The sequence below is a fragment of the Martes martes genome (genome assembly GCF_963455335.1).
Source record: "Martes martes genome assembly, chromosome: 6".
NCBI lineage: Eukaryota > Metazoa > Chordata > Mammalia > Carnivora > Mustelidae > Martes > Martes martes.
The window spans coordinates 59857205-59880161 of record NC_137893.1 but is presented as its reverse complement, the minus strand read 5'-3'; the positions used below and the strand labels follow the sequence as shown (position 1 = coordinate 59880161).

General features: G+C 36.0%; 1 protein-coding gene across 4 annotated transcripts in view; it reads left to right on the top strand.

The window, feature by feature from the left end:
- The window catches only part of ADGRG6 (adhesion G protein-coupled receptor G6), a gene marked incomplete at its 5' end in the record, with an annotated part of 127638 nt that overhangs the window by 74751 nt on the left and 29930 nt on the right, over positions 1-22957 (top strand). For all 4 annotated transcript variants that reach the window (XM_080806502.1, XM_080806501.1, XM_080806504.1 and 1 more), the window contains 11 exons: positions 3036-3121; positions 5897-5949; positions 6897-6959; positions 10095-10237; positions 13028-13139; positions 14220-14284; positions 14953-15163; positions 16180-16351; positions 17718-17858; positions 20217-20336; positions 22192-22237. In XM_080806502.1, the coding sequence (XP_080662628.1) occupies positions 3036-3121; positions 5897-5949; positions 6897-6959; positions 10095-10237; positions 13028-13139; positions 14220-14284; positions 14953-15163; positions 16180-16351; positions 17718-17858; positions 20217-20336; positions 22192-22237 (1212 nt within the window). The remainder of the gene's footprint in view (positions 1-3035; positions 3122-5896; positions 5950-6896; positions 6960-10094; positions 10238-13027; positions 13140-14219; positions 14285-14952; positions 15164-16179; positions 16352-17717; positions 17859-20216; positions 20337-22191; positions 22238-22957) is intronic.

Sequence of the window (22957 nt, the reverse complement as noted above, 5' to 3'; positions counted from 1 at the left end):
CATGCTTCCAGATTCTTGACATATGTTTAACTATTCAAATTAAAAAAAAATTTCTCTGGATGTGTGGTAGATTGGACAATCAATCTAGCTTTGGATGCCAGTTACCTAAAGAAATGAATGAACAGAACTCCAGTCATATTATAAATCCAACTGTCATGTTATAGTGACCTCATCACCAGTTCAAATATATCATTTTGACTCTAAAATAACATTTGGTGTATATTATAACATCTCTCTTTTCAAACAAATGTTTTAAAACCTACCTTTTCAAACCTATGTTTCACATCCTTGAATATAGAATAAATACATAGTGTCATTTCTATGTCTCCTAAGAAACCCTGGAAAGAGTGCTAAGAAGGACCAAAAAAATGATTAATTGGAGAAAGACCTATTGACAGGAATATACTGTTTTGACACCACATCTATAATGGCAAGCAATGATTTCTACTTTAAGGTTCTACTTGATTGAAAGAGTCCTCTATGGGTATGCTTGTAAATTTGCCCCCCCCACCATGTCCCCCACTTTAAGAAATGTCTATCATGAATTATTTTGGCTTGGCTGTCATTATTAGGACAATACATTTATCTTTTGAAGTCTCTGCAATATATGAAAATGTGTGATTAGCGTTTCTATTGAGACCCTGTGGGAATTGTTACACGTATAGAAGACCCCTTGACTGCTGGGATGACATGGGAAAGCCTGAATCAGTATGTCTTAATTGTGCATTTTCTGCAACAGCAATGCTTAAGCCAGCTATTTTGCTGCAATCCAAAACCCCTCCTACCAGTTTTTTGGTGGACATTTTATCTTGTTTTGACAGTTCACTCCTGGTCTTGTTTGCCTACATTATTCAGAAATTTTAAATAAATATAACAAGTAGACTCCCGAGTATATAAATGCCTCATTCTGAGCCTTCTGAAGGGAGACTACTTGAAAATGATCTATAGCATAAGAGAATCTGTAACATAAGATGTTACATTGTTCTATGTGTTCACGTTTTATTTGCTGTAAGCAATTTAACTCTAGGGAGAGTGCTGTATTTATATATTGATTTAGGCTGTCTCTGATATTTGATGTCTTTTTCATTTATAAGTAACAGCAGATTGGGGAAAAATGAGGCAGGAAATATTTAAAATTTAAAGAAGAATATCTTAAATATTTCCAAAACATTACAGAAATGTCAGTAATAAAAAAAATAATGAGTTTTAGTATTTTGCAATATTTTCCTGAGAGGGAAAGAACACTACTCTTAAACACATGCTTTAGGTCTCCATCTAGTGGTTGCTTTTCAGCTCCTCTGCTGACACCGAGGATACACAGGATACCCTTAGGATCCTGGAATATGTCTTGGACGTCTGCATTTGGATTTTTCCTCAGTCACTCAGAATGTCCGTGATTTGATATGATGACATATACTGTGTGATAAAGGTTTTTTTTAATCTGAATTAATATCATTTGTTTTGAATATACTCCTCTAAATATTTTAAATTCAGAATATTTTGAGAGGAACATAAAATCAAAAATCATTAAAATACTTGAAGAGCTTTAGAAGCTAAATAACCTAGTCTGCATAAGTAAAACCCACTTGTTCTTGGACTTGTGCAAATTTCATGTATTTATATTAATACACTGGGGAGTGGAAAAATTTTTAGCATGAGATTCTGACCCCATAATGGAAAAGCATTCCTTTAGTAGTGTGACTGGAATTTCCGTTTTGATAGATTATAGGGGTTTCCAGAGTCAGAGTTTTATACTTTTTCTACTGACTTCCCAACTTTTTTATTAAATCTATTCCCCAACATTGTTTTAATTATATATTTCTACATTTTCTGTGCATACTTTACTTAAGCTATACCAAACTTTAAGCATGAAGAAAGATGACTGACGATAACGGATATTCAATTTTTTTCTCTGTATAGCCTATGATATTTTAAAATGATATATTTTTTTAATTAGCTGCTTATAGTAAGTTACCCTCTAACACACATCTAGAGAGATTTAGCAAAGCCTGGCTAGTAACTTCAATTTACATTAAAAAAAATATATATATATATATGTGTGTGTGTGTGTGTGTGTGTGTGTATCTATATATATATATCAGGCTACTTTAAAGATTGTCCCCAAAAGAAAAAGGCAGAACTTTCCTCTCCCATAAGATTTTCTTTCTGAAGCAACTTAGCCCAGTTAAAATTCTATCTGCAAATATTTTTTCTTTTCCCCCTTTACTCTGATACAAGCGACTGTATTTATGGAATTTTGATGAAAAATCTGGCAAATGAGTAGAAATAAATGCTATATTTGGGAGGGGAAAGAGAAAAAGAAGAATAGGGGCCGAAGGCACCAAATATATATATGCTTATTCTTTTTCAGGTTAACTTCGTCCATCATCCCACTCAAATTTTCATATCCTAAACTCTGTCATTCTTTATAATGTACAAAAAAATGATACTTGTTATAAGAGATCAAATTGTACATGAAAAAGTCATGAAAAAATTTTAGAATTCTATATCCAAAATCCATAGAATTAAAGAAATATGTAGGTGATAATTGCGAGACAATGAATTATTTATAAGAATAAATTAATTGAGAACTCTTTCTAAGACGTTACAAAGGTCAATGAGCATAACGTCAAAATATCTCAAATTTTCTGTACCTATGTAGAAGGTGTTCTGTTCTTTTTAGTTTTTTCTTTTTAATTGAAGTGTAGTTGACAGACAGTGTTAAGGTGTACAACATAGTGATTCGACAAGTGTGTGTGTTATGCTGTACTCACTACAAGTATAGCTACCATCTGTCATCACACAAATGGTATTACAATGCCGCTGACTATGTTCTCTGCACTGCACCATTTATTTATTTATTTATTGCACTGTACCTTTTATTATTGTGACTTATTCATTCCTACTGGAATCTCTATCTCCCAAAAAAGGCATTTCTTTTAAAGTGTTTAAAATTGTCTGGTTGTAAATTTAAATTGGGAATTATATAACTGTAAATTATAATTAATGGACTAAATCCTATTTCCAATGGACAGATGGAATTGTCTATAGAATTTCCATAGTGATGCAAAATATCCTTCGTCACCCTGAGGTTAAAGTGCAGAGCAAGGTAGCAGAATGGGTAAGTGAACTTCTACAATTTCTTCTTTGATTTGAAAACTTTAACCTCTGGAAATCTGGAAGGGACTCTGCTGTCTGGGTAACTGAGTCCACAGATCACACTGGTGCATAGACACTGTTCCTTAATATATACTAAGAATAGACATAGAAGTGAGGTGTATGCTGATTTCTAGAAAGGGAGGTGCACTTGAATCAAGGACAAGCCTAATGGACGATTAATATCTAAGGAAGAAAAGTACCACACAAATAGAAATATATTTTCATAGGTATCTTTGTTTACTACTATATCCCTACATTTTCAGCAGAGCTTTAAAAAACAGATTATGTATCTTTAATTTAATTATTTGAATGTTTGATTCATAAACCAAAAAGCATAACAAAATATATCATGAAAATATTCTACCCATCCCTGTAGCTAATCTCCCTGGAGACCAACCCATCTGCTTAGAAATCACTGCTAATTTTTCTTATTTGTTTTTTTCCCCCTGAATTTCTTTGTGCATATAAAAGAAAATAAGACTATAGATTCCTCTTTTCCCTCCTTTTTACACTAAAAACATATTTTGCGTACAATTCTACATTGTACTTACTTTTGTTATTGCCAGATTTATATTGTAAGTGAGCAGAGACCTTCCTTTTTTTTTTTAATGGTGCATAGTATTCCATTATGTGGCTACCTGGTCATTAATTTCCCAAGTCTTCTGTTGTTGGAGATTTAGGGCATACTAATTTATTTAATCAGTATTCTATTAATGAAAATTTTTGTAATTTCCAGTAAAAAGAAAACAACCTCAGTATTTTATTTTTTTCTTGTCCTTACAGATATCACCTATTTTTTTTCTCCATAACAAAAATTTCATTTTCCATAGGTTTCTTTTTTTCTTTTTTCTTTTCTGTCTACTGTATACTGTGAGACTTTGTATTGCTTTTTATATGTAATACTACTATAGTCTTAACACTGAATAAAGTCACTCTAGTATACATTTTGTGAAAGACAGGTTTTCTTATGCAGAAGGTATCTAGTAAGCATGCCCTTGGTAGCAAAACAAAGTTAAATCATACATTGAGATGTAGAGGTGACTGTCTCTCTGTCTATCTATCTGTCTATCATCTATCTATCTATCTTTGAAGAATAACTTAATATAACAATACAGTCTTGTTTTGAAGGGTCTATAGTAAGAAAACTCCTATTCTCAATACACTTTAAAACAGGTTAACATAGGAAACAATCGTATGGATAGAACAATTCTATTATAAAATTGAGAGGAGCAACATTCTCTAATAGAAGTCTATGAAAAATGCTGCTGTTGACTTTTTGGACTGACATATTACAGTCAGTAATTAATTCAAACACTTGGAGATATATTTCATTTCCAAATGGAGGGCAGCCTTATATAAGGAGCCTATTCTTTTTTAAAATTTAATTTAATTTTTTATTAACATATAATGTATTATTTGTTTCAGGGGTACAGGTCTGTGATTCATCAGTCTTAGACAATTCACAGCACTCACCATAGCACATACCCTCCCCAGTGTCTCGCAACCCATTTACTTCCAAGAATTCTTTTTGTTTTAAGTCAGAATGATTAAAAAAGATAAAATTCTTTATTTTCATTCTCAAATAAGCCACTACTAATATTATTAATCTGGGAAATTAACATTCACTGGAGATTCTGTGCCTTAGGCAGCATATAATTTTACATTTATATTTATTACATGCGTAGTTTTCAATGTAGCTTCATTCTCATCTGAATCTAAAGTTCACTGGAAACTTTTCATTTAGGATGCAAGATACCAAAGCAGATGCTTGATACTAGAGAAAACACAAGTGGTGTTCCTGATTCATATTATTGCTGTTTTAATTTTAAAATAATTTAATACTTTTTGTCAGCACCTCGTAGAATTTACATTCAACTTTAAGAATGCTTGCAAGGAAGGCTGACTGTGTATATGAAATAAGACCTAAAAACCCTTTGAAAGTGATACAGAAATAGGAAGATTTCATAACAGTAAAGATACCCCGTTTGTGATCGTATTGGACAGTGCATCATGGGAGGTTGCTATATTTATATTGAGAGGAATCCATAATCCATTGCTTCTTTAAAAAGTCTGGTGCTAAGACCTATAAGACTATTAAATAACCCACATAATAATTAACATAGTTCCCAATAATATTGAACTCATTTTGTTTGTTTTTTAAAGGTTTGTGTTGTTAATTTGTAATTCTTCTTACTAATATACTTATGAAGTGATACTTACTAGAAAAATATATGTTATTGTACCACAGTGTTTGTTGAATGAAGAATATAGAAGGTGTTTATTGTGCTTATCCTCCTATGTAGCCCTCAGTGTTATGGCTAATTCAAAGAACCACTAGAGTGGGGCCCATTATAATATGGACTAGAGAGGAAAAGTATAGTGTTTCCAGACAAACATACTTGGATTCCAATCTGGGATCTGCTACTTCTTAGTTGGGGACATTGGGCAAGCTGTTTCCTCTCTGTGAAGCTCAGTTTCTTCATCTATAAGGGTGGGGGAACAGATAATACCTATCTCACTAGTCGTTGTGAGATCGAAGAAACAACCTTTGTAAAGTTCTTGGCATATTATGATCCAGTGAATGTTATTTTTACCTTTCTTTCACTCCTCTGGCTCTCTGGGATTTTCCCAGGGTCTTATTCCAATAACAACTTATCTTTTGGGAGGGAAGAAACTAGATTCAGATATTTTTTAGAAAATATTATCAGAACTCACACTTTTCCATTGTGTTTTTCAGCTCAATTCAACCTTCCAAAATTGGAACTACACTGTTTATGTGGTTAATATCAGGTAAATGACAGAATGAATGATTTGAAAAATTAAAAGTAGTGTCTAGTTTAATGCTACTCTTCATCTCTCTGACTATACCCCACACACATGACACCAGTACACACATATACATACACCATATTCATAGTCTTTCTAAAACAACTCTGTATTATATCATTTCTTTGCATAAAAATCTTCAGTGCTTCAGCAATGGTTTTAATTTTCTTTTGATCATGGATCCCAATCTTTTTTAAAAAAACTAGTATGTATTCCCAAAATATATTTGTGATTTTAAATAAATTTGTGTCTTACTTAACCAGTACATGTTATAAATATATTACAAATTATAACAAGATAATCAAGTATATATAGAAGTTCTGTTAGTTTCATCTCACACCCCAGTGAACCAGCGATAGCACCGCAGTTTGGAGACCGTTTTTCTATAAGATAAGACATTTACACTCTGCACCTAGCTTTTCAAAAATATATTTTACTATTCTATTTAAATACTTGCACTGCCTAGCAAATAGTATCATCCACATATTCTCCTCTGCAACTTGCATTCACAGTTTCAAATTAGTTTTCAAAAGTGTATGTCATTACCCCTAGACAGATATTCTGTGAACCCAAGAGACATCATAAGTTAACACATGTAAAGGGATCACATGTTGAATTAGCTCAGGAAGTACATTCTTAAACAAACTGAAGCAGATTTCTATAAATCCAAATATCTCAGATTATTTAGTATAACCAACATGGCATCATGAGTCTTGAAGAAAGAACAAGGGCACACAGCTGCCAAGCTTATTTACAAAGGAGCCATTTGATCTCGGGCATATGAAAAGAACACACGCTGGAAATACTGGCTTAGAATGTTCATTTTGCCTCTTTCTTTTACCTCCTCAAATTTTGTTGCTGATGATGTGGCAGATGAGGTTGATAATGAATATACATATTTGTATTTATAGTTTTCACCTGAACATGGGAGAGGACAAGATTAAAGTCAAGAGAAGCATTGTGAATGATCAAAGGTAACACTGACAAAGTCTTACAGAAAGTGTAACATCCTTTCTCTAGCTCTTCGTTTTGACTGGTAGAGAAGTGAAAATAATGAGATGAGAGAAACATTTTAACAGGTAAAGCTTTTAAGTTATCTCTTTAACACTGGCACACTAATTTTTTTTTTCTTGTGGTCAAAGGCATCAAATAGTAGAGTGGATAGAGATGTACATCTGATGAAAAATAATTCAGAAGTAGAACACTTAAAATGTATGAGTTATTATTTTTTGTATTTTTAGTTTACTTATGATAACCCATTACCTCTTAATTGAAATTTCAAAAAGACCGTCAAAGAAAAAAAAGATAGTTACAGCATTAAGTAAGGTACTTATGTACAGTAGCATCTAATAATATGGGTAATAGTTACTTTTTGGAAGTCTCCATTTTAAAATTTAAATCAAGATGATGACTTAAGCAAGCAGGTAATTTAACAGATCTGTCCTACAGATTCAGCTGGCATATAAAGGCCAACTGTGTGCTGTGTAATTTAAAAAAACTTAAACTCCTAAATGAAATAAATTTAGTTGTGTTCAGGTAGTCTATTACATTTCCCAAGAAGAGAAAAGGAAATAGTTGAAAGGCAAAAGTTCATGTGAGTCTGGCTCTGTGTCAATACAGATTTTACAGATTTTATGGTTAAATTTTACAGATTTAACCATAATGATGGAATATCCTTCTTTTCAGGTGATACACTCTTACCAGGAGAAGATAAAAATAGAATTTCATATGAAAGTTGATCAGAGAGTTTCTTCTTATTTTTTTTCTTTTTCTGTTTAATATTAGGAAAGCAGATGTGTTTAAGTTATAATTGAAACTTTTTGGTATGTATTCAACAGATTGGCTCGAGCTATCTGATGAGGGAAATTTGTTTTTTATCTTCTTTGTTCTTTTTCCTTTATGATCTGAAGAACAGAATAATTATTTTAATACTATACTCTTGCTGGTGACAGGACTTTTCTATTTCGCCAAATCATTTTTTCTCTAACCTGTGCTGCTAGGTCATGTTGAGCTTTGAATAACAGGTCAGAGATATGGATCCCTTTGCTAAACACTTTGTCTAATAATTGAGGCAGCCATAGTTTGGGGTGTCACCAGTTGTGAATCCTCTTCAGGAAAACAGCAGTGCCCTTTTTAGTGGACCTTCTGTGATTCTTCTACTACCCGGTAATACTAAGTCAGCCATCATTAGTGTATATCAGTACCTCAGAAACTCTTGCTTGAAAAACATTTAAATTCATGGACTCTCCGTTTTCTGTCTGTCAAACCAACAGCAACTTTACAGAAAATTACAGGGAGAGGGAACTAAGACCATGTATATGGGAAAGTCCACATGTTTAGTTTTTCTTCGGTATGAATCTTTGAATCTTTGTCTCAAAAATTTTTGAAATTATTTAAAAGCCTATTGTTTAAGCATGTTTTAATGATTTTTGAATTGTTTTAAAATGTATTCTTATAGTCTTTCCCCTTTTTTCCTCCTCTCTACGCTCATTGATGAATCTTTGTAGTCCCTCATAGTTTTTCTCAAAACCAGACTCTATTAGTTTTATACACAAACTTTTTTCCAAACCTTTCCTTCTATTTGGTTGTAACACTTAACATAGACCATAACCTCAGATAATGCTATCATCCTCTATTGCCTGGACAGACAGGAAACCAAAGCTGCAGAGATGGGTTTATTCAAATAAAGGATGATTGATGGTAACAACCAGTGAAACTTTGTGGAACCATAAGTGAGTTTCAGTTTTCAGGATGAGAGAGGAAAATACAGAGATAAGACCAGTGAAAATGCATGGCCGCTCTTGAATTGCTGAATTTGGGTATTCAGGATTACCACAATGCCTTGTGCTCATTATGTTCTCAATATTCAAGAGAAGTAAAAGGTCATGTTCCCAACACTAAGCTCTCAGTAACTGGAGTAGCAAAGCTTATCTTCCTACAATAATTTAATCAGAGGATACTTTTCCTAGGCCACTTAAAAAATCATTAAGTTATCACAGTTCACCATTCTTTTTACATCTGTGTCTTGCTCAACCTGAAGTATGACTTGTATGTGAACAGTGGGGAGTAGATCATTTTTGAGATAAATAGCTTTTCGGACTGAATTATGAGAACAGTCACACTTTGTCTTTGAAATTAACACAGATATTTAGGGGGGAAATGGAGACCTTCTTTAATTTCACCTAACCTTGAATAGCATAGATTTCATTTAGTCTTTCATTTTTTAGCACCACAAATATATCAGTATTCGGTTTTATTTTTATTGACACCTACATAATTTTATAAATACAATATGTCATGCCTCTCTACTGGCAATACTTATTTCAAAAGCAGCATTATTATGTTGAATTTGGCGTGTTTTGATTTCTGCTATTGACTCTAGCTATGATTATAGTGAAACAGAAAATTATGTTATTTCAAAATGTAGAACCAAAAGTTTTGGTGGGGTTTTTAGCATACACCTCTGCTTCTCATAGAAATACTTTCTTTTTAAAGACATTCAAGGTCAGACAGTCTATAAACTCCTTCTGTAATACCCCCTCAATCACCATGTATATTTTAAGTATTTATTTTGTAACTTTTCACCATACAACATACTTGCAATGCTTCACAGAGATGGAAAATCATTATCACTATTCTGAAGAAACTGTTAACACATTTGTAAACAATAACACCCTTAATAATTTTAAAGTCAAATGATCAGTTTAGTCAGATTCGTTGGAACTTAGCTTTTGTAAAAAAAAAACTTCATTTTTGGCTCTAAAGAAACAATGAAGAATTAACCACAAGTATGACCCTTTCTTGCCTGTATGCTATAAATATTACTTAAAATAGTTCTTAAAAGAAATGAGGTGATAGTGATAATGATATGATAGAATTATACAGGAGATATATATATAATCTATTCGTACTGAGATATTTTTAACATTACAATTTATGTAGCCACAGGAGTCTCTGAGTGCCTTGGCCTATTTCTCCTGTCTCAACCCTTCATGGTCATCCCTCTTACTACCATATCCAAATGTCCTTCTTTTCCACCAAAAAAAAAAAAAAAAAAATCAACCAACCAATCAACAATTCCAATAATTACATCTGAAACCTTTTTCTAGGTTGGTGATTTTGGCCCTTCTAGTTTACAATGCTACCAACAATGCCAGTTTAGAAGGAAGAGACATTGAACAGAAGCTCTTAAAAAATAACGAGTCCCTGGATGAGGGCTTGAGGCTGTATACAGTGAGTGTGAGGCAACAGGGTAAGTGCCTTTAATTTTTTATGTATATTTTATATAACTTCTCAGGTTTATTTGAAACAGCAACAACAGTATTCTTCCTTTGTGCATTGTTTGCTTATTGAAAACTATTCTTTCTGATGATGATGTTCATCATATTGGTGGCGTAGTAACAAGTGGGTGACATGGTTCACATCAGAGATATCAACACATGTGAATCTAAAGGAATGAAAGAGGCAGAGGAGACTTTACACTTTATTTGGGGGACATATTCTGGAAAAACTAAGAATATGAGCAAAGTGCCCACTTAGAGTTGATCAGAATTGACTTCAACTTAAGGAATAAAGAGTGTATATGTGGAACTAGAGGTTATTATACTAAGTGAAATAAGTCAGACAGAGAAAGGCAATTATCATGTGATCTCTCTGATTTGAGGAATTTGAGAGGCAGCGTGGGGGAGTCATAAGGGGAAGGGAGGGAAAAATGAAACAAGATGGGACTGGGGAAGGGAGGCAAACTATAAGAGACTCTCAATCTCAGGAAACAAACTGAGGGTTGCTGGGGTCGGGGGCGGGGGAGAGGGATAGGGTGGCTGGGTGACGGACATTGGGGAGGGTACGTGCTATGGTGAGTGCTGTGAATTGTATAAGACTGATGATTCACAGACCTGTACCCCTGAAACAAATAGTACATTATATGTTAATTTAAAAAAGTATATATGTGGATATATGGGAACTCTAATGAGGTAAATCTTAGAAAAGGCAGTTTCTTATTAGAAAACATCTCCTTCTCTTATGCTTCCTATCTTCATTAATGATAGCACTGACTTCACAGGAATAGGCAAAATATGGGACTTAGCCCAGATTTAGAATCAGTTCTTACCTAGACGCCATTTGCATGTGGAGCTCCAACCACACATGTGTACCTCTGCAGACGTGCCATGCTCCTTGATGCCTTTCTGTGTCTTGCCCACACGGCTCTTCCGTACTCCCACCCTCCACTTGATATCACACCATTGTTTTAAAGACAGCCCAAAGTTGTCTTTTCTGTGATGTGTTTTGTGACATCATGATGCGTAAGTAGGAGTCAGTGCCTTTGAGCATCCACTTCCTGCTTTCTGGATCCCTAGAACACTGGACAAATTAGAAGACCATAATATTTGACTGGACTTATTTATGTTCTTATGGATATTTTCTTTAAACAGGAATCTCCTCTGGCTTGAGAACACCTCTTAGTTTGTTTGTTTTTTTAATCACCCTCACTTCCCACCTGCCCTATGAACACCCAGCACATTCCCTATCACTTAAATACTTGAAAAAATAAGTGAATGAGGTTTGATGTAAATATTTTGTAAAAATTAATGATCACAAATATGGACAACCAGAAGTGAAGTTATTATTGTAATGTTATATGATTATGTTATGATTAAGCTTAATAATAGAGATCAAGAGAAATAAAACTGATACTTTTCCTGATACACACACAGTAGGCTAAGGTGAGGGAAGCAAGTATTTCTCAGTTTCTAAGAGACTGATTCCCACTGAGGCCAGAATCCTGGTGTGATAGAGAAGCAGGCATCCCTGCTTCGATAAGGAACTACCCATATATAATGTGTCCACTTACACAACTACAGAGAACTCACAGAGGTGGCGGAATGCCAGTCATCATTATGGACATCGTGATCATGAACACTTCCTCAGCCTCTGTGGGAAAGTGCTTGTTTATTAACAAATGGGGCTTCATGAGGCTGGAGAGAGTGCACATGCTACCTTTCACAAATGAGTCTCCATGAGGAAGTGGCTTGATGAATGGTGGATTATGTATGACAGGGTAGCTCTGTGAGGGTCAGCCAGCTTCATCTCTGTTCTAAGGGGCTGAGGAATTCCAAAAAACTGTCTGCATACCTAGACATATAATTTATATGACTTAATTTAAATTCTGTGCTTTATTGTTTTTCTCCAAGTGGGCCTATGAGGAAAAGTTCCTACCAATTGAAAATATTAAGAACAAACCCTGGTGATGTTAAGGTTTAGAATGTGTAGATGGGAAATTTCTTTAAATATTTGGTTGGTGACTCTAATACCAGTTTCCAATAGTCTGGTTTAACTTGCTATTTTTCAGTCCTGAAATGACATAATTTTGTTGTCATTAATATATTACTTATATTTGAAGTATTTTTAAAATCGTAAAATCTGAGTTACTGATGTCATGACATTTGCCCAGAGAGTTTTCCAACAACAGGTGGGATGATTTGAGGAGGAGGGCATGTGCAAGAGGCCTGTGATGCCGGTTCATGGGTCTCCTCTTGCCATCCCCCCAGCAAACTTCCAGGCAATAGATGCTTTCAGAACAGCTAGAAAAGTTTTCCATAAAATATGCTTACAACTCAGTGACAGCACAATTAATGCATTACTTTATAGGGTTTCACCTTTGGAAAAAGATCATATTTTGATCTTCAAAATCACATTTTGAATTTTTCAGGATCATCATTGCATGTAGTGTTTGTTTTTTGAATATATCTTTATCTTACTCATTTTATTGGCTAATGATTTATATTAGAATAATGATGCATGTTTTATGATTATACTTACTTAAGTGTATGGTTTGATTTGAATAATTTTTGTATCTGAAATGTATTAAATGTTTATTGTTCCTGATTTCTAAATTTTTACAAATTCTGACCATAAAAAACTGGTACTTCAGTATTACATGAAATAAATACCTAAGTACAAACACCATCATTTTCTCTCATCTTTCACCCCTAACTTCAAAGAATAGATTAACATGTCCATGTTGGCTTTTCTTTTCATGTAGGTTCTTGTCCTGAAGATGAGGATCCCAAAGGCTATTATTGGCCAGCCATCCAACCTTCTGTATACATCCAGCCCTGTGTAGGGAAACAGGGCTTTTATGCTTCACGGACATGGTAATGCTTTTATTGAATCTTGCTAGTAGAGCGCCACATTACCTACCTTCCTGGGTTATATAGGCTGCACGATAGCTCCCATGCATTGCATATTGATTGGAAAGATGGGCAAGAGTCTGTGAATACCTAAATCACACACTTCATGGAGGGTAAAGAGGCAGGTAGGTTACCCAGAGAAGCCTTTTGACTCTAAGCACCATGCTGATTTAAGCCTTCTTCAAAGAAAGATGGGGAAATCTGGAAACCATAGGGTGATTCTAGAGCAAAGCATGTGGATGAACAGTACTAACCCACAGCTTTGGAATATGCATCTGAAATTCCAAAACTTTTAAACAGTTGGAAACGGTTATTGTTGGAGTGAAAAGAGGCAGAAAAAGAGGGAATAAATTCAGGGTTCAGGTTGGGCTGCTAATGCAGGCTGTCGGGGAATAGATTTTTCCGAAGAGTTTAACAAAGACCTCAGACACAGGTTGACCGCAGAGGATTCACTGAATACCAGGACCAGCCCTTCACCCTCCGCGTCACCCACAGTGAGAGTTTTCTCACAGGGACAGAAGGGGTAATCAATGGAAACTGGCCCAACTTTGCACATTCTGCTGTTTGACATGTGGTAGGAAGGAAAAAAGGAAGGAGCTTTAGAGAGTTACTGACCCTAGTTTGAAACAAGGCTCTACCTCTTCCTGGCTGTGAGACTTCGGAATGTTCTTTGATTTCTCTGTCTTTTCCCTCACCTATAAAGTATGGATTGTAACCCGATTTGCTGAGTCTTGTGAAATCAAAATCAGATTTTATCAAAGTTCTTAAAGAGGTGTTTGACCCAGTTACTGAGCATGCCATTAACCTTAGTAACCAGAATATCCTAGCTTAGGACACACAATAGTGTTTCCAGGGTACATGGCACCTGATTTTTTTTCTAATAAGATTCTTAGTGGGAGTTTTATTTCCATGTATTACAATTTTATTTTCAAATGAAATTTACCTAGGTACCAAAGGCAAATTCTCAAACTTATTATTAACTAATTTTGTCATTTAAAGTGTCATTCATGCCAAATATTTGAAATATCTTGTTTTGTTCCACAGTTATCTTGACGCTGCCAACAAATCTATAGCCTCTTGGGGGCCTCCTGATCTCTCCAATTGTTCAAGTGAGCAATTTTTCTTCAGTTCTCACAGGCAAAATGAAATGACTTCATGCATCATAGTTTTCATCCTCTTCAGATGTATTCTCCTGCTATATGATAACCATTATAATAACAAAAACTAAGCAAATGATTGTTTCAGTTAAGGGAGAAAATTCTGTTTTTCCAGATTCCAACTTTTTGTCCTGTTTTTTCTGTTGGAGATTAAAAATAGACAATTTTAGAGAACATGTAACATGTAAATTGATACTCGTGTCAATGTTTTCCAGTTGTGTATTATTTTCTTTAAATATTTTATTTATTATTCATTTGAGGAAGAGAGTGAGCATGAAAACTTGGTTGGGGGTAGAGGGGACAGGGTAGAGGGAAGCAGGCTCCCCACTTTGCAGGGAGCCCATTGATGGTAGATCCCAGGACCCTGAGACCATGACCTGAGACTAAGACAGACCCTTAACCAGCTGAGCCACCCAGACACCCCTAGTTGTGTATTATTTTTAAGCAGGAGATATACACTTATTTTTTGTGATTCTGGGGATATTTCTCTTAGAACTCTGTATGAATATTGGTCCCTCCAAAGTGGGGACTATGAAGTGAAAATACCATAGTATGTTTTGGATTCCTGAAATGTTCAAAATTTTGTGTGTTGTTTTTTTTTTTTTTCTGTCTTTTTTTAGAGGAAGCAAATGAAGTGGCCAACGAAATTTTAAATTTAACCAGTGATGGGCAGACCTTAAGCTCAGCCAATATTACCAGAATTGTAGAACAAGTCAAAAGGATTGTGAATAAAGAAGAAAACATTGATATAATGCTTGGTTCAACTTTAATGAATATATTTTCCAATATCTTAACCAGTCCAGACAGTGACTTGCTTGAGTCTTCTTCTGAGTAAGTATTTTTTTTTTTCTTCTGGAGAGTAAAATTTATTGGATACATGTTATGTAATTTCTCAGTTATCTGACTGCTTGGTGTCCAGCTTTCGTCATTTAAATCTCCAGAAGATCCATGGACATTTCCCAAGATCATTCACAAAATGGATTTCAAAGTTCTCTATTTTCTCTCTTGAGAAATATAATTTGCAAAATGATTAGGATTGTCCATCTGGCAAGATATATAAATAGCTCCAGAAAAACATAATCAGTATGTCATTTCTCATCTGAAAAAAATGTTAACTGGAATTAATTCACAAGATAAGCTATTATATATGTTAGCATAGGACACTTTCCTTCCAAAGGAGACACTTAGCAAACATTCCGCTCACATCTTTTATGCATAAAGTGGTCGATGTAAATTCTGTCCTACGGACTGTGACATGGAAATGCTATAGCTGTAATCATTGTACTTCAGGAATGAAAATGCTCAGGGCATGTGAAATGTACCATTTTTACACAATTAGTATGCATCCACTTACTTCAATTAATGTGTTAATATTTCTTGTTTCCTTCCTTTCAGCCAAATTTTTTCAATGAAAATCTTCTATCTTTTAAAATATATTTTTGACTTTATCTACATAATTATAAACTTTTTTATAGTGTCTTAGAGTCCAAAAAAATGCTTTTACCTCATTATTTTCCTTTGATTCTCACTCAGTTATGAAATAGAAAAGGTATTTTTATATATGAGGAAAGAAAAAGGCTAGGAAGTGAAAAACAATATTTGTTTAGGGTGATGTAATGGTTGGTATTCCTTAAAGGATAATATTTCTCTTAAGGATGGATTCATCAGTATGATTCTGTATTTTTATTGATGTTGTGGTTTGGAGTAATTTTGTTGGTATTCATGTCATTAAGATCAGAAAATTTAAAGGCAGTTTTACTTGGTCTGTACTTTGTCCTGCTGCAAATCGCATGTGTACAAGTAGATAAATAACGGGTTGCTTAACAGTGGTATTGTCATTTCTTTAGAGCTTTAAAAACAATTGACGAATTGGCCTTCAAGATAGACCTAAGTAGCACATCCCATGTGAATATTACAACTCGGAATTTGGCCCTTGGAGTATCATCCCTGTCCCCAGGGACAAATGAAATTTCAAATTTTAGCATCGGTCTTCCAAGCAATAATGAATCCTATTTCCAGGTAATGAGCTGGTGCTTTCTTTAATTTTAATTAATTAGACAAAAAAAACTACCTAATCACTTGCCAGTTTCTGCTTCAGGATCTTGGTTGGTGGGGTGGCAGGCAGGTAGGTCAGGTACTGGCTGAGGTTAATAGTAGCAGTAGCCACAGGCATGTGGACACTGAGAGGAGGTGTCCTTTTAGCACCTGTGTGATGGGGTGGTCAGCTTACCTTCTGCAAGAGGTGACAGTGGAACTGAGTGTTCAACCATGAGTGGGAAACCCCTATTGAGAGTGGTAGGAGGGGATCTGCTCATTTAGAAGAAAGGGGTTTATTCAGGGTCTGGGTAGGAACAACTGGCATGTATTCAACCCTACCAATTGTTGTCAAACTGCGTACTATCACCTGGAGTGCTTGTCAGAACAGAGTGCGGGCTCCCATCCCCAGAGCTTCTAAGTTAGTCGGTCCCGGGTGGATCTCCAAGGTTTGCACTTGGAACAGGTTTCCAGGCATTGCAGATTGGGCTAGTCTTTGAACAGAGCTCTGTTGAGAACCAGTGGCATGGAGCCTGGGAGGGGGTAGGCAGTAATGAGACTGGATGGGTTAATGAAGAGCCTCTCTGCCCTGTGGATGTGACCGCTCAGCAGATAGCTTTCAAGTTCCCACGTGTGTCAGTGTTAGCCGCGTGGGTAAATGAAATGACCGGAACATCGTCCTTGAGATGGGAGAGCCCACAGTGGCGCTTCTCCACTGTGGAGATAAACCAAGATGGAATGTTTAAAAATCTGGAGGAAAGGAAGGATGTTTTTTGCCTCAGAGTAGCGACTCTTTTGGATATTTCTGTTTCACATTTAAGAGTGAAAACTTGGTCAGCTTCAGTCTCATTCTGAATCCATTTGTGGAAAGACATGTTTTGTCCTGATCTGCGGGTTCTGGGGAAATATCGAAGATTATTCATACAACTTCTGCTGCTTCCTCTGCGCAGAGATATTCGGTCTCAGCAACCAGACAAATCAACACCAATCCTATGGGTTGTTTTTTTTTTTCTCCTTTTTTGTAGTTATCTTTCACTAGGTGTTTTGAGAAAAGTTCAAAGTCTATTAAGTGTAAATCTCACTCATACTTGAAGATGTTAACTGATTTGTGGATCGCTCTACTTGCCTTGAAAATCAGTGCATCTTCTCTGTTTTTCCACATTTGCAAAACTCAGAGAAGATCCAGGCTTTTGTCTGTAAGAATTCAGTCAGGAGGGCAGTGACTCCAGTGGAGGTAAAGGGAAACCCCAGCCCTAGCTAAGTAGCCCTTCTCCCGCCTCATTCAGTACGTGGAGTAGTTATCATTGTAATTTGTCATTACTCGACCTGTGCATCTCTCTTTGTGTGGCAGATGGATTTTGAGAGTGGACAAATGGATCCATTGGCTTCTGTAATTTTGCCTCCCAACTTACTTGAGAATTTAAGTGAAGAAGATTCTGTATTAGTTAAAAGAGCACAGTTTACTTTCTTCAATAAAACTGGACTTTTCCAGGTAAGGGTTCATTAAATCATTTTTCAGTTGCAAGTTGAGTTTCTTTGTTCAGAAGGAAAATGTGAAAGTTTGGATTCCTTGAAAATATATCAAGAGATATAGAGAAATTAACCTACTATATCTTCAAAAATGAAAAATTTTAACATAATTAGTTAAGCATTTTATTTCAGATGATTATATCCTTATTATAGGAAGTGTTCACTTAGGTTTTTTAAATAAATCAAATACTAGATTAAGACTTGCATGGTATGATTAGGAATGGAATTTGTGGAGAAAGGGTTATTTATTATTCCTTTTGTTAGATATTTTATGCTCTCCAACAATTTAGACCTTCAGAGTCAAAGAAACTGTATGCCAAAGGAAAGGTTTGGTTTTTGTTTCTGTTTTTTTTTAAATTCAGCAGGAAGGACTGTTTACCTAATGAGCAGCGTTCTTGGCTTTAATCAGTTTTCCCATTAATATTTCAAATGACCTTTGGCCTTCACACCCCAGAGTTGGGTGGCATTGTGCTGAGAACATACTGTCATTATTATTGGCATCATTTCTAGATACTAGAAAGTCCACTGCCAGCAAACTGGTGGCCTCTCATTGCCTGTAAAAGTGCAACCCTATCCAGAGTAGTTTCACTGAACTCTTTTTAAAAAATAGAAGTTGTCTAGTAAATTAAAGATACTAGCATATATTAAACAATGTCATCTGTGTAAGAGAAAATAGGCAAGTCTCAAGGCCAATAGCATTGCTTCCAACTGTCACGTACAGAGGCATGGGAATATAAGTTGCAGAGAAGAAATACCATGAAATCATTTACAATAATTCTAAAATTTTAACATTTTTTTCAGCCAGTGTTTTAGAAACAAGCTATATAAAATTTTGGGTAAATTAAGAATGTGATTACTAATTATTCTGAAGGCTTTAATAGTTAGGAACAGTTAAAACGGCACTTGTAAAAATTATTTGAAGCTTACAATGCCACCTTGAAAAACAAAACAATGCAGTATGTGTCCCAAAAATGTGATGGGTGGTGAAGGAGGCTCTGTTCAAAGAGGTTGAGTCCAGAGGGAAGGGTTTGGGAGAAAGGTGAGAACTGTCAGAATCTGTCACTGTTTCATTTTGAGTCTGTCTTCTGCATGCCGCCTTTCCCTTCTCCTTCGGCACCTCCCAATCAACATATTATTAGGAAACATATATTTGGTTTTTAAAGTAAATTTATAGCAGAGTCAGAAGATTTTAAGGATTCTCTGGTGCTCCCTTAACATAGTGAACAAGAGATGAATATTTTTTAAAGAAAAGCCATTACCAACTTTATTGAGCATGATCACACGTAGGTAACAAAAAAACCATACTCTGAATGCTGAGATTTATTTGGCATGTAAGGAGCCATGTAATTATTCCCAGACACCTGATTTATAAGCTGCAATAGAGAAATGCAGGAGGTTGGACAAGAAAAACACGAGGGAAGAGAGAGTGAGAGAACGTCTTGCTGACAGACATGCTGTTAGCCCCAGTCATTTTGCAATATGGATTCGCTGATTTGATTTCTTCACAACCTCATCTCTGAAGGGGAAGCTCCAGAGGGTGGCAAGTGTACAATGAAGGAAGGTAGAAATTCTGGATGGGGGTATCTAGATGGTACAGTTGGTTAAATGTCTGGTTCTTGGTTTTGGCTCAGGTCATGATCTCATGGTCATGATCTCAGAGTCCCGAGAATGAGCCCCTCCTCCTCAGATCCATGCTCAGCGTGGAGTCTGAAAAAGACGCCCTCCTTCTCGCTCTGCCCCCACACCCATGCTCGTTCTCTCTCTCTCTCTTGCTCTCAAATAAATCTTTAAAAGAAAAAAAGAAGTTCTGGATGGGAACTTCATCTAGTAGAATTACATTTAGTTGTAACTTACTAAGCACGTCAGGTTGTTGTTAGCATGGATTTGAATGATGAATTTTTTATTTTTAATTTATTTTTCTCACCGTATTTCTTTTATACTTCTCTAAGAGTAAACAACTTCATCTGTTTTCTAGGGCAGGGAAATGATCTAATTGTTTCGTGGCTTTTATGAGTACATGATTTCTGGGTTCACATTGTTTCTGATGTTAACTGGCTGACATCAGTCACAGCAATCACGAGTGAGGTTTTATGAACATTGCCTTATAACATCAGCTCATAATCTTCCCTCAATGTATTTATTATAATAAGGGAAATAGCAAGGCTCTTTCAGGAAAGCCAGCAATTTGATCTTATAAACAGGATGTTCTATAATTGAAAATCTTAAAAGCAAAAAGTGCTGACAGTTTGCGTGTTTGGGAGCACAAAATCAAATACAAGTGCACTTCTGACTAGTAATACATTTTTTTTTTCTTTCAAAGGATGTAGAAACCAAGAAACGCACCTTAGTGAGTTATGTGATGGCATGCAGTATTGGAAACATGACTATCCAGGGTCTGAAGGATCCTGTTCGAATTAAAATCAAACATATGAGAAATGAGGTAAGAAAATGCCACAAAGGACAATGGAACAGAGGCAGATGATTTCAGAGAAGTGTGGGGTCTTTTTTTTCTTCTTCTTCTTCCCTGCATGTTAAGAATTTTATTCTGGCACTTTTTGGAGGAGGGCAACTTTCCAAAAAGGGGAGAACAGGTAAGCAGGCGGTGCTGTAATGTCACGGTAAATGTTGGCAAGTAGGGGGACTCGTCCCTTCTAGGATTCAGTCTTCAGAAGAATGAGAGTGGGGGTGCCTGGGTGGCTCAGTGGATTAAAGCCTCTGCCTTCGGCTCAGGTCTTGATCTCAGGGTCCTGGGATCAAGCCCCACATCGGGCTCTCTGCTCAGCAGGGAGCCTGCTTCCCTTCCTCTCTCTCTGCCTGCCTCTCTGCCTACTTGTGATCTCTGTCTGTCAAATAAATGGATGGAATCTTTAAAAAAAAAAAAAAGAAGAAGAAGAATGAGAGTGAAGAGAAGGACCCCACTTTTTAAGGAACGACACATTAGTTTGAGAAATTAGAGGCAGATGCAGTTGCACAATCCTACCATTAAAAGGCTTGGGTTGTTTTTTTTTAAGTCAGAAATTACTGCTACTGGGAAAGCAGAAGGGAAACAGGGCAGGATTGACTCATTTTTTGAGAGGTTAGCAGTTATCTAGAATCTTGGCAAATGTTGCTTTTTTTGTTGCTTCAATGCCCTTGCTATCGTCTGTTTATTTGATAAAATTATATGGGGGTCCTTTGGTCTCAGGTAAGGCCAGGCACAGGCTCTCCCCTCTTTTCCAGAGGGCCCACTCATGAGTCTCCCATTTATTAGGAAAGCAGGAAGGCAGGCAGGAAGGAAGCTGGCTGATAAGGACTGAGGCTTGGAAGTTAGGTCATCTAAGAACTAGCCTGGCTTTGTCACCGAGCCCTCTGAGACGTCCTTGTTCTACCCTCTGGCTTCCTTTGTTTCAGCTCCTTCATCCATAAAGAATTTTTTTATTGTGGTAAAATGTACATTACATAATATTTACTATTTTAACCATTTTTAAGTGTACCATTCTGTGACCTTTTAGTGCATTCCCATTTTTCTGTGCCCATCGAGCCATTCATCCCTGGAACTTCTTCATGTTCTCCAACCAAAACTGTGGACCATGATATAGTAGCTCCCCACTTCCCCTCCCCTGGGCCCCTGTGACCACCATTTTACTCTCCCTTTCTGTGAACTTAACCACTCTAGGCACCTCTTGTAATTGAAATCGTATAGTATTTGTCCTTTTGTGACTGGCTTATTTCATTTAACCATCTTTTTCCAAGTTCATTCAGGTTATAGCATGTACCAGAATTTCCTTCCTTTTGAAGGCTGGATAATATTCCGTGTGTGTGAGTGTGTGCGTGTGTGTGTGTGTGTATGTGTATTTTTTAATCCATTCATCATACTTTGATTGTTTCCACCTTTTGGTTCTTGGGAGTAACATTACTGTGAACAGGGATGTTTAAAATATCTATTTGAATCCTTACTTTCAATTCTGGGCACATACTTAGGTGTAAAGGAGAATTTTGAAGGTAAACCAAGGTTACAATGTAAAGAGCTTTGATAAATGCTGAGGACAGCATTTTACGGTGGGACATACGTAGTCACCTTTAGATAAATGGGAAGCATGCTTCCTTACAAGGTTGTGGTTGATTTCCACTTGAAATCTCTGTGAGAGGAGATCCTTCTGGACTGCCTGACGTTCCTAGGTCATATCGGCATGACTAATACTGGTCTCTTTCTTTGTGAAAACCTTAGCATTTTGACTCTTTTCCCATAGTCAGATCATAAGATCTTTCACTTATTTTAAACACAATTTCGCATGTTTATTCTTATGTTAATATAGGCAGTGCCTCATCCCATCTGTGCCTTCTGGGATCTGAACAAAAACGGTAAGTTTTAAAATATTGGCTGTCTTAAGAACAACTGAATTTTAAACATTGTTAGACACCCCCGTTTCCTTTCATTCCACCCCAGCCAGAATGAGTCACAGTGTAAGTGTGATAACTGAACTGCAGAGTTTAGTTTAGGTGGCTTGGGAAGTGAACCGAATTTCTGCAACTTTTTACTCATTGCAAGAAGAAATAAGTAAACTTGACTTTTTTTTTTTTTTTTTACCAAAGAATCTCTTTGATTTCAGTTATTTTGAAAATACAGTATGCATTTTGATTGCCACTTGTAGATGAACATCGATATATGCTTGATCTCGTTCTTTTAAGGATGCCTCTGAGAGTATTAATATGCATGAGGCACACAATTTAGAATCTAGCTACCAGACTTCAGATTATGGGGAAAACATACTAAAGGACTATAAATAAGAAATGATTATAGTACATGTATGTTGCTTGAAAGAAATGAACTGCCTCCAAAATGGCATTTGACAATTAAGAGAAAAAGGCACAATTAAGGGAGAAGTCACTAGGTATGAGGTATGGGGATCTCTTCAATGGGAAGAACAAGCTATTAAACTTCCCTCCTCTGCCCCCTAAGGGTCACCTTCCCTCGGGGATACCCAGTGGGATTATCCTGGCTGAATCTAAACCAAGACCAGTACTACTGCCTCTCGGTAGAAATGGAGTCTGAAGGTGTCCCAACCTCTGTTTTTGATAAGC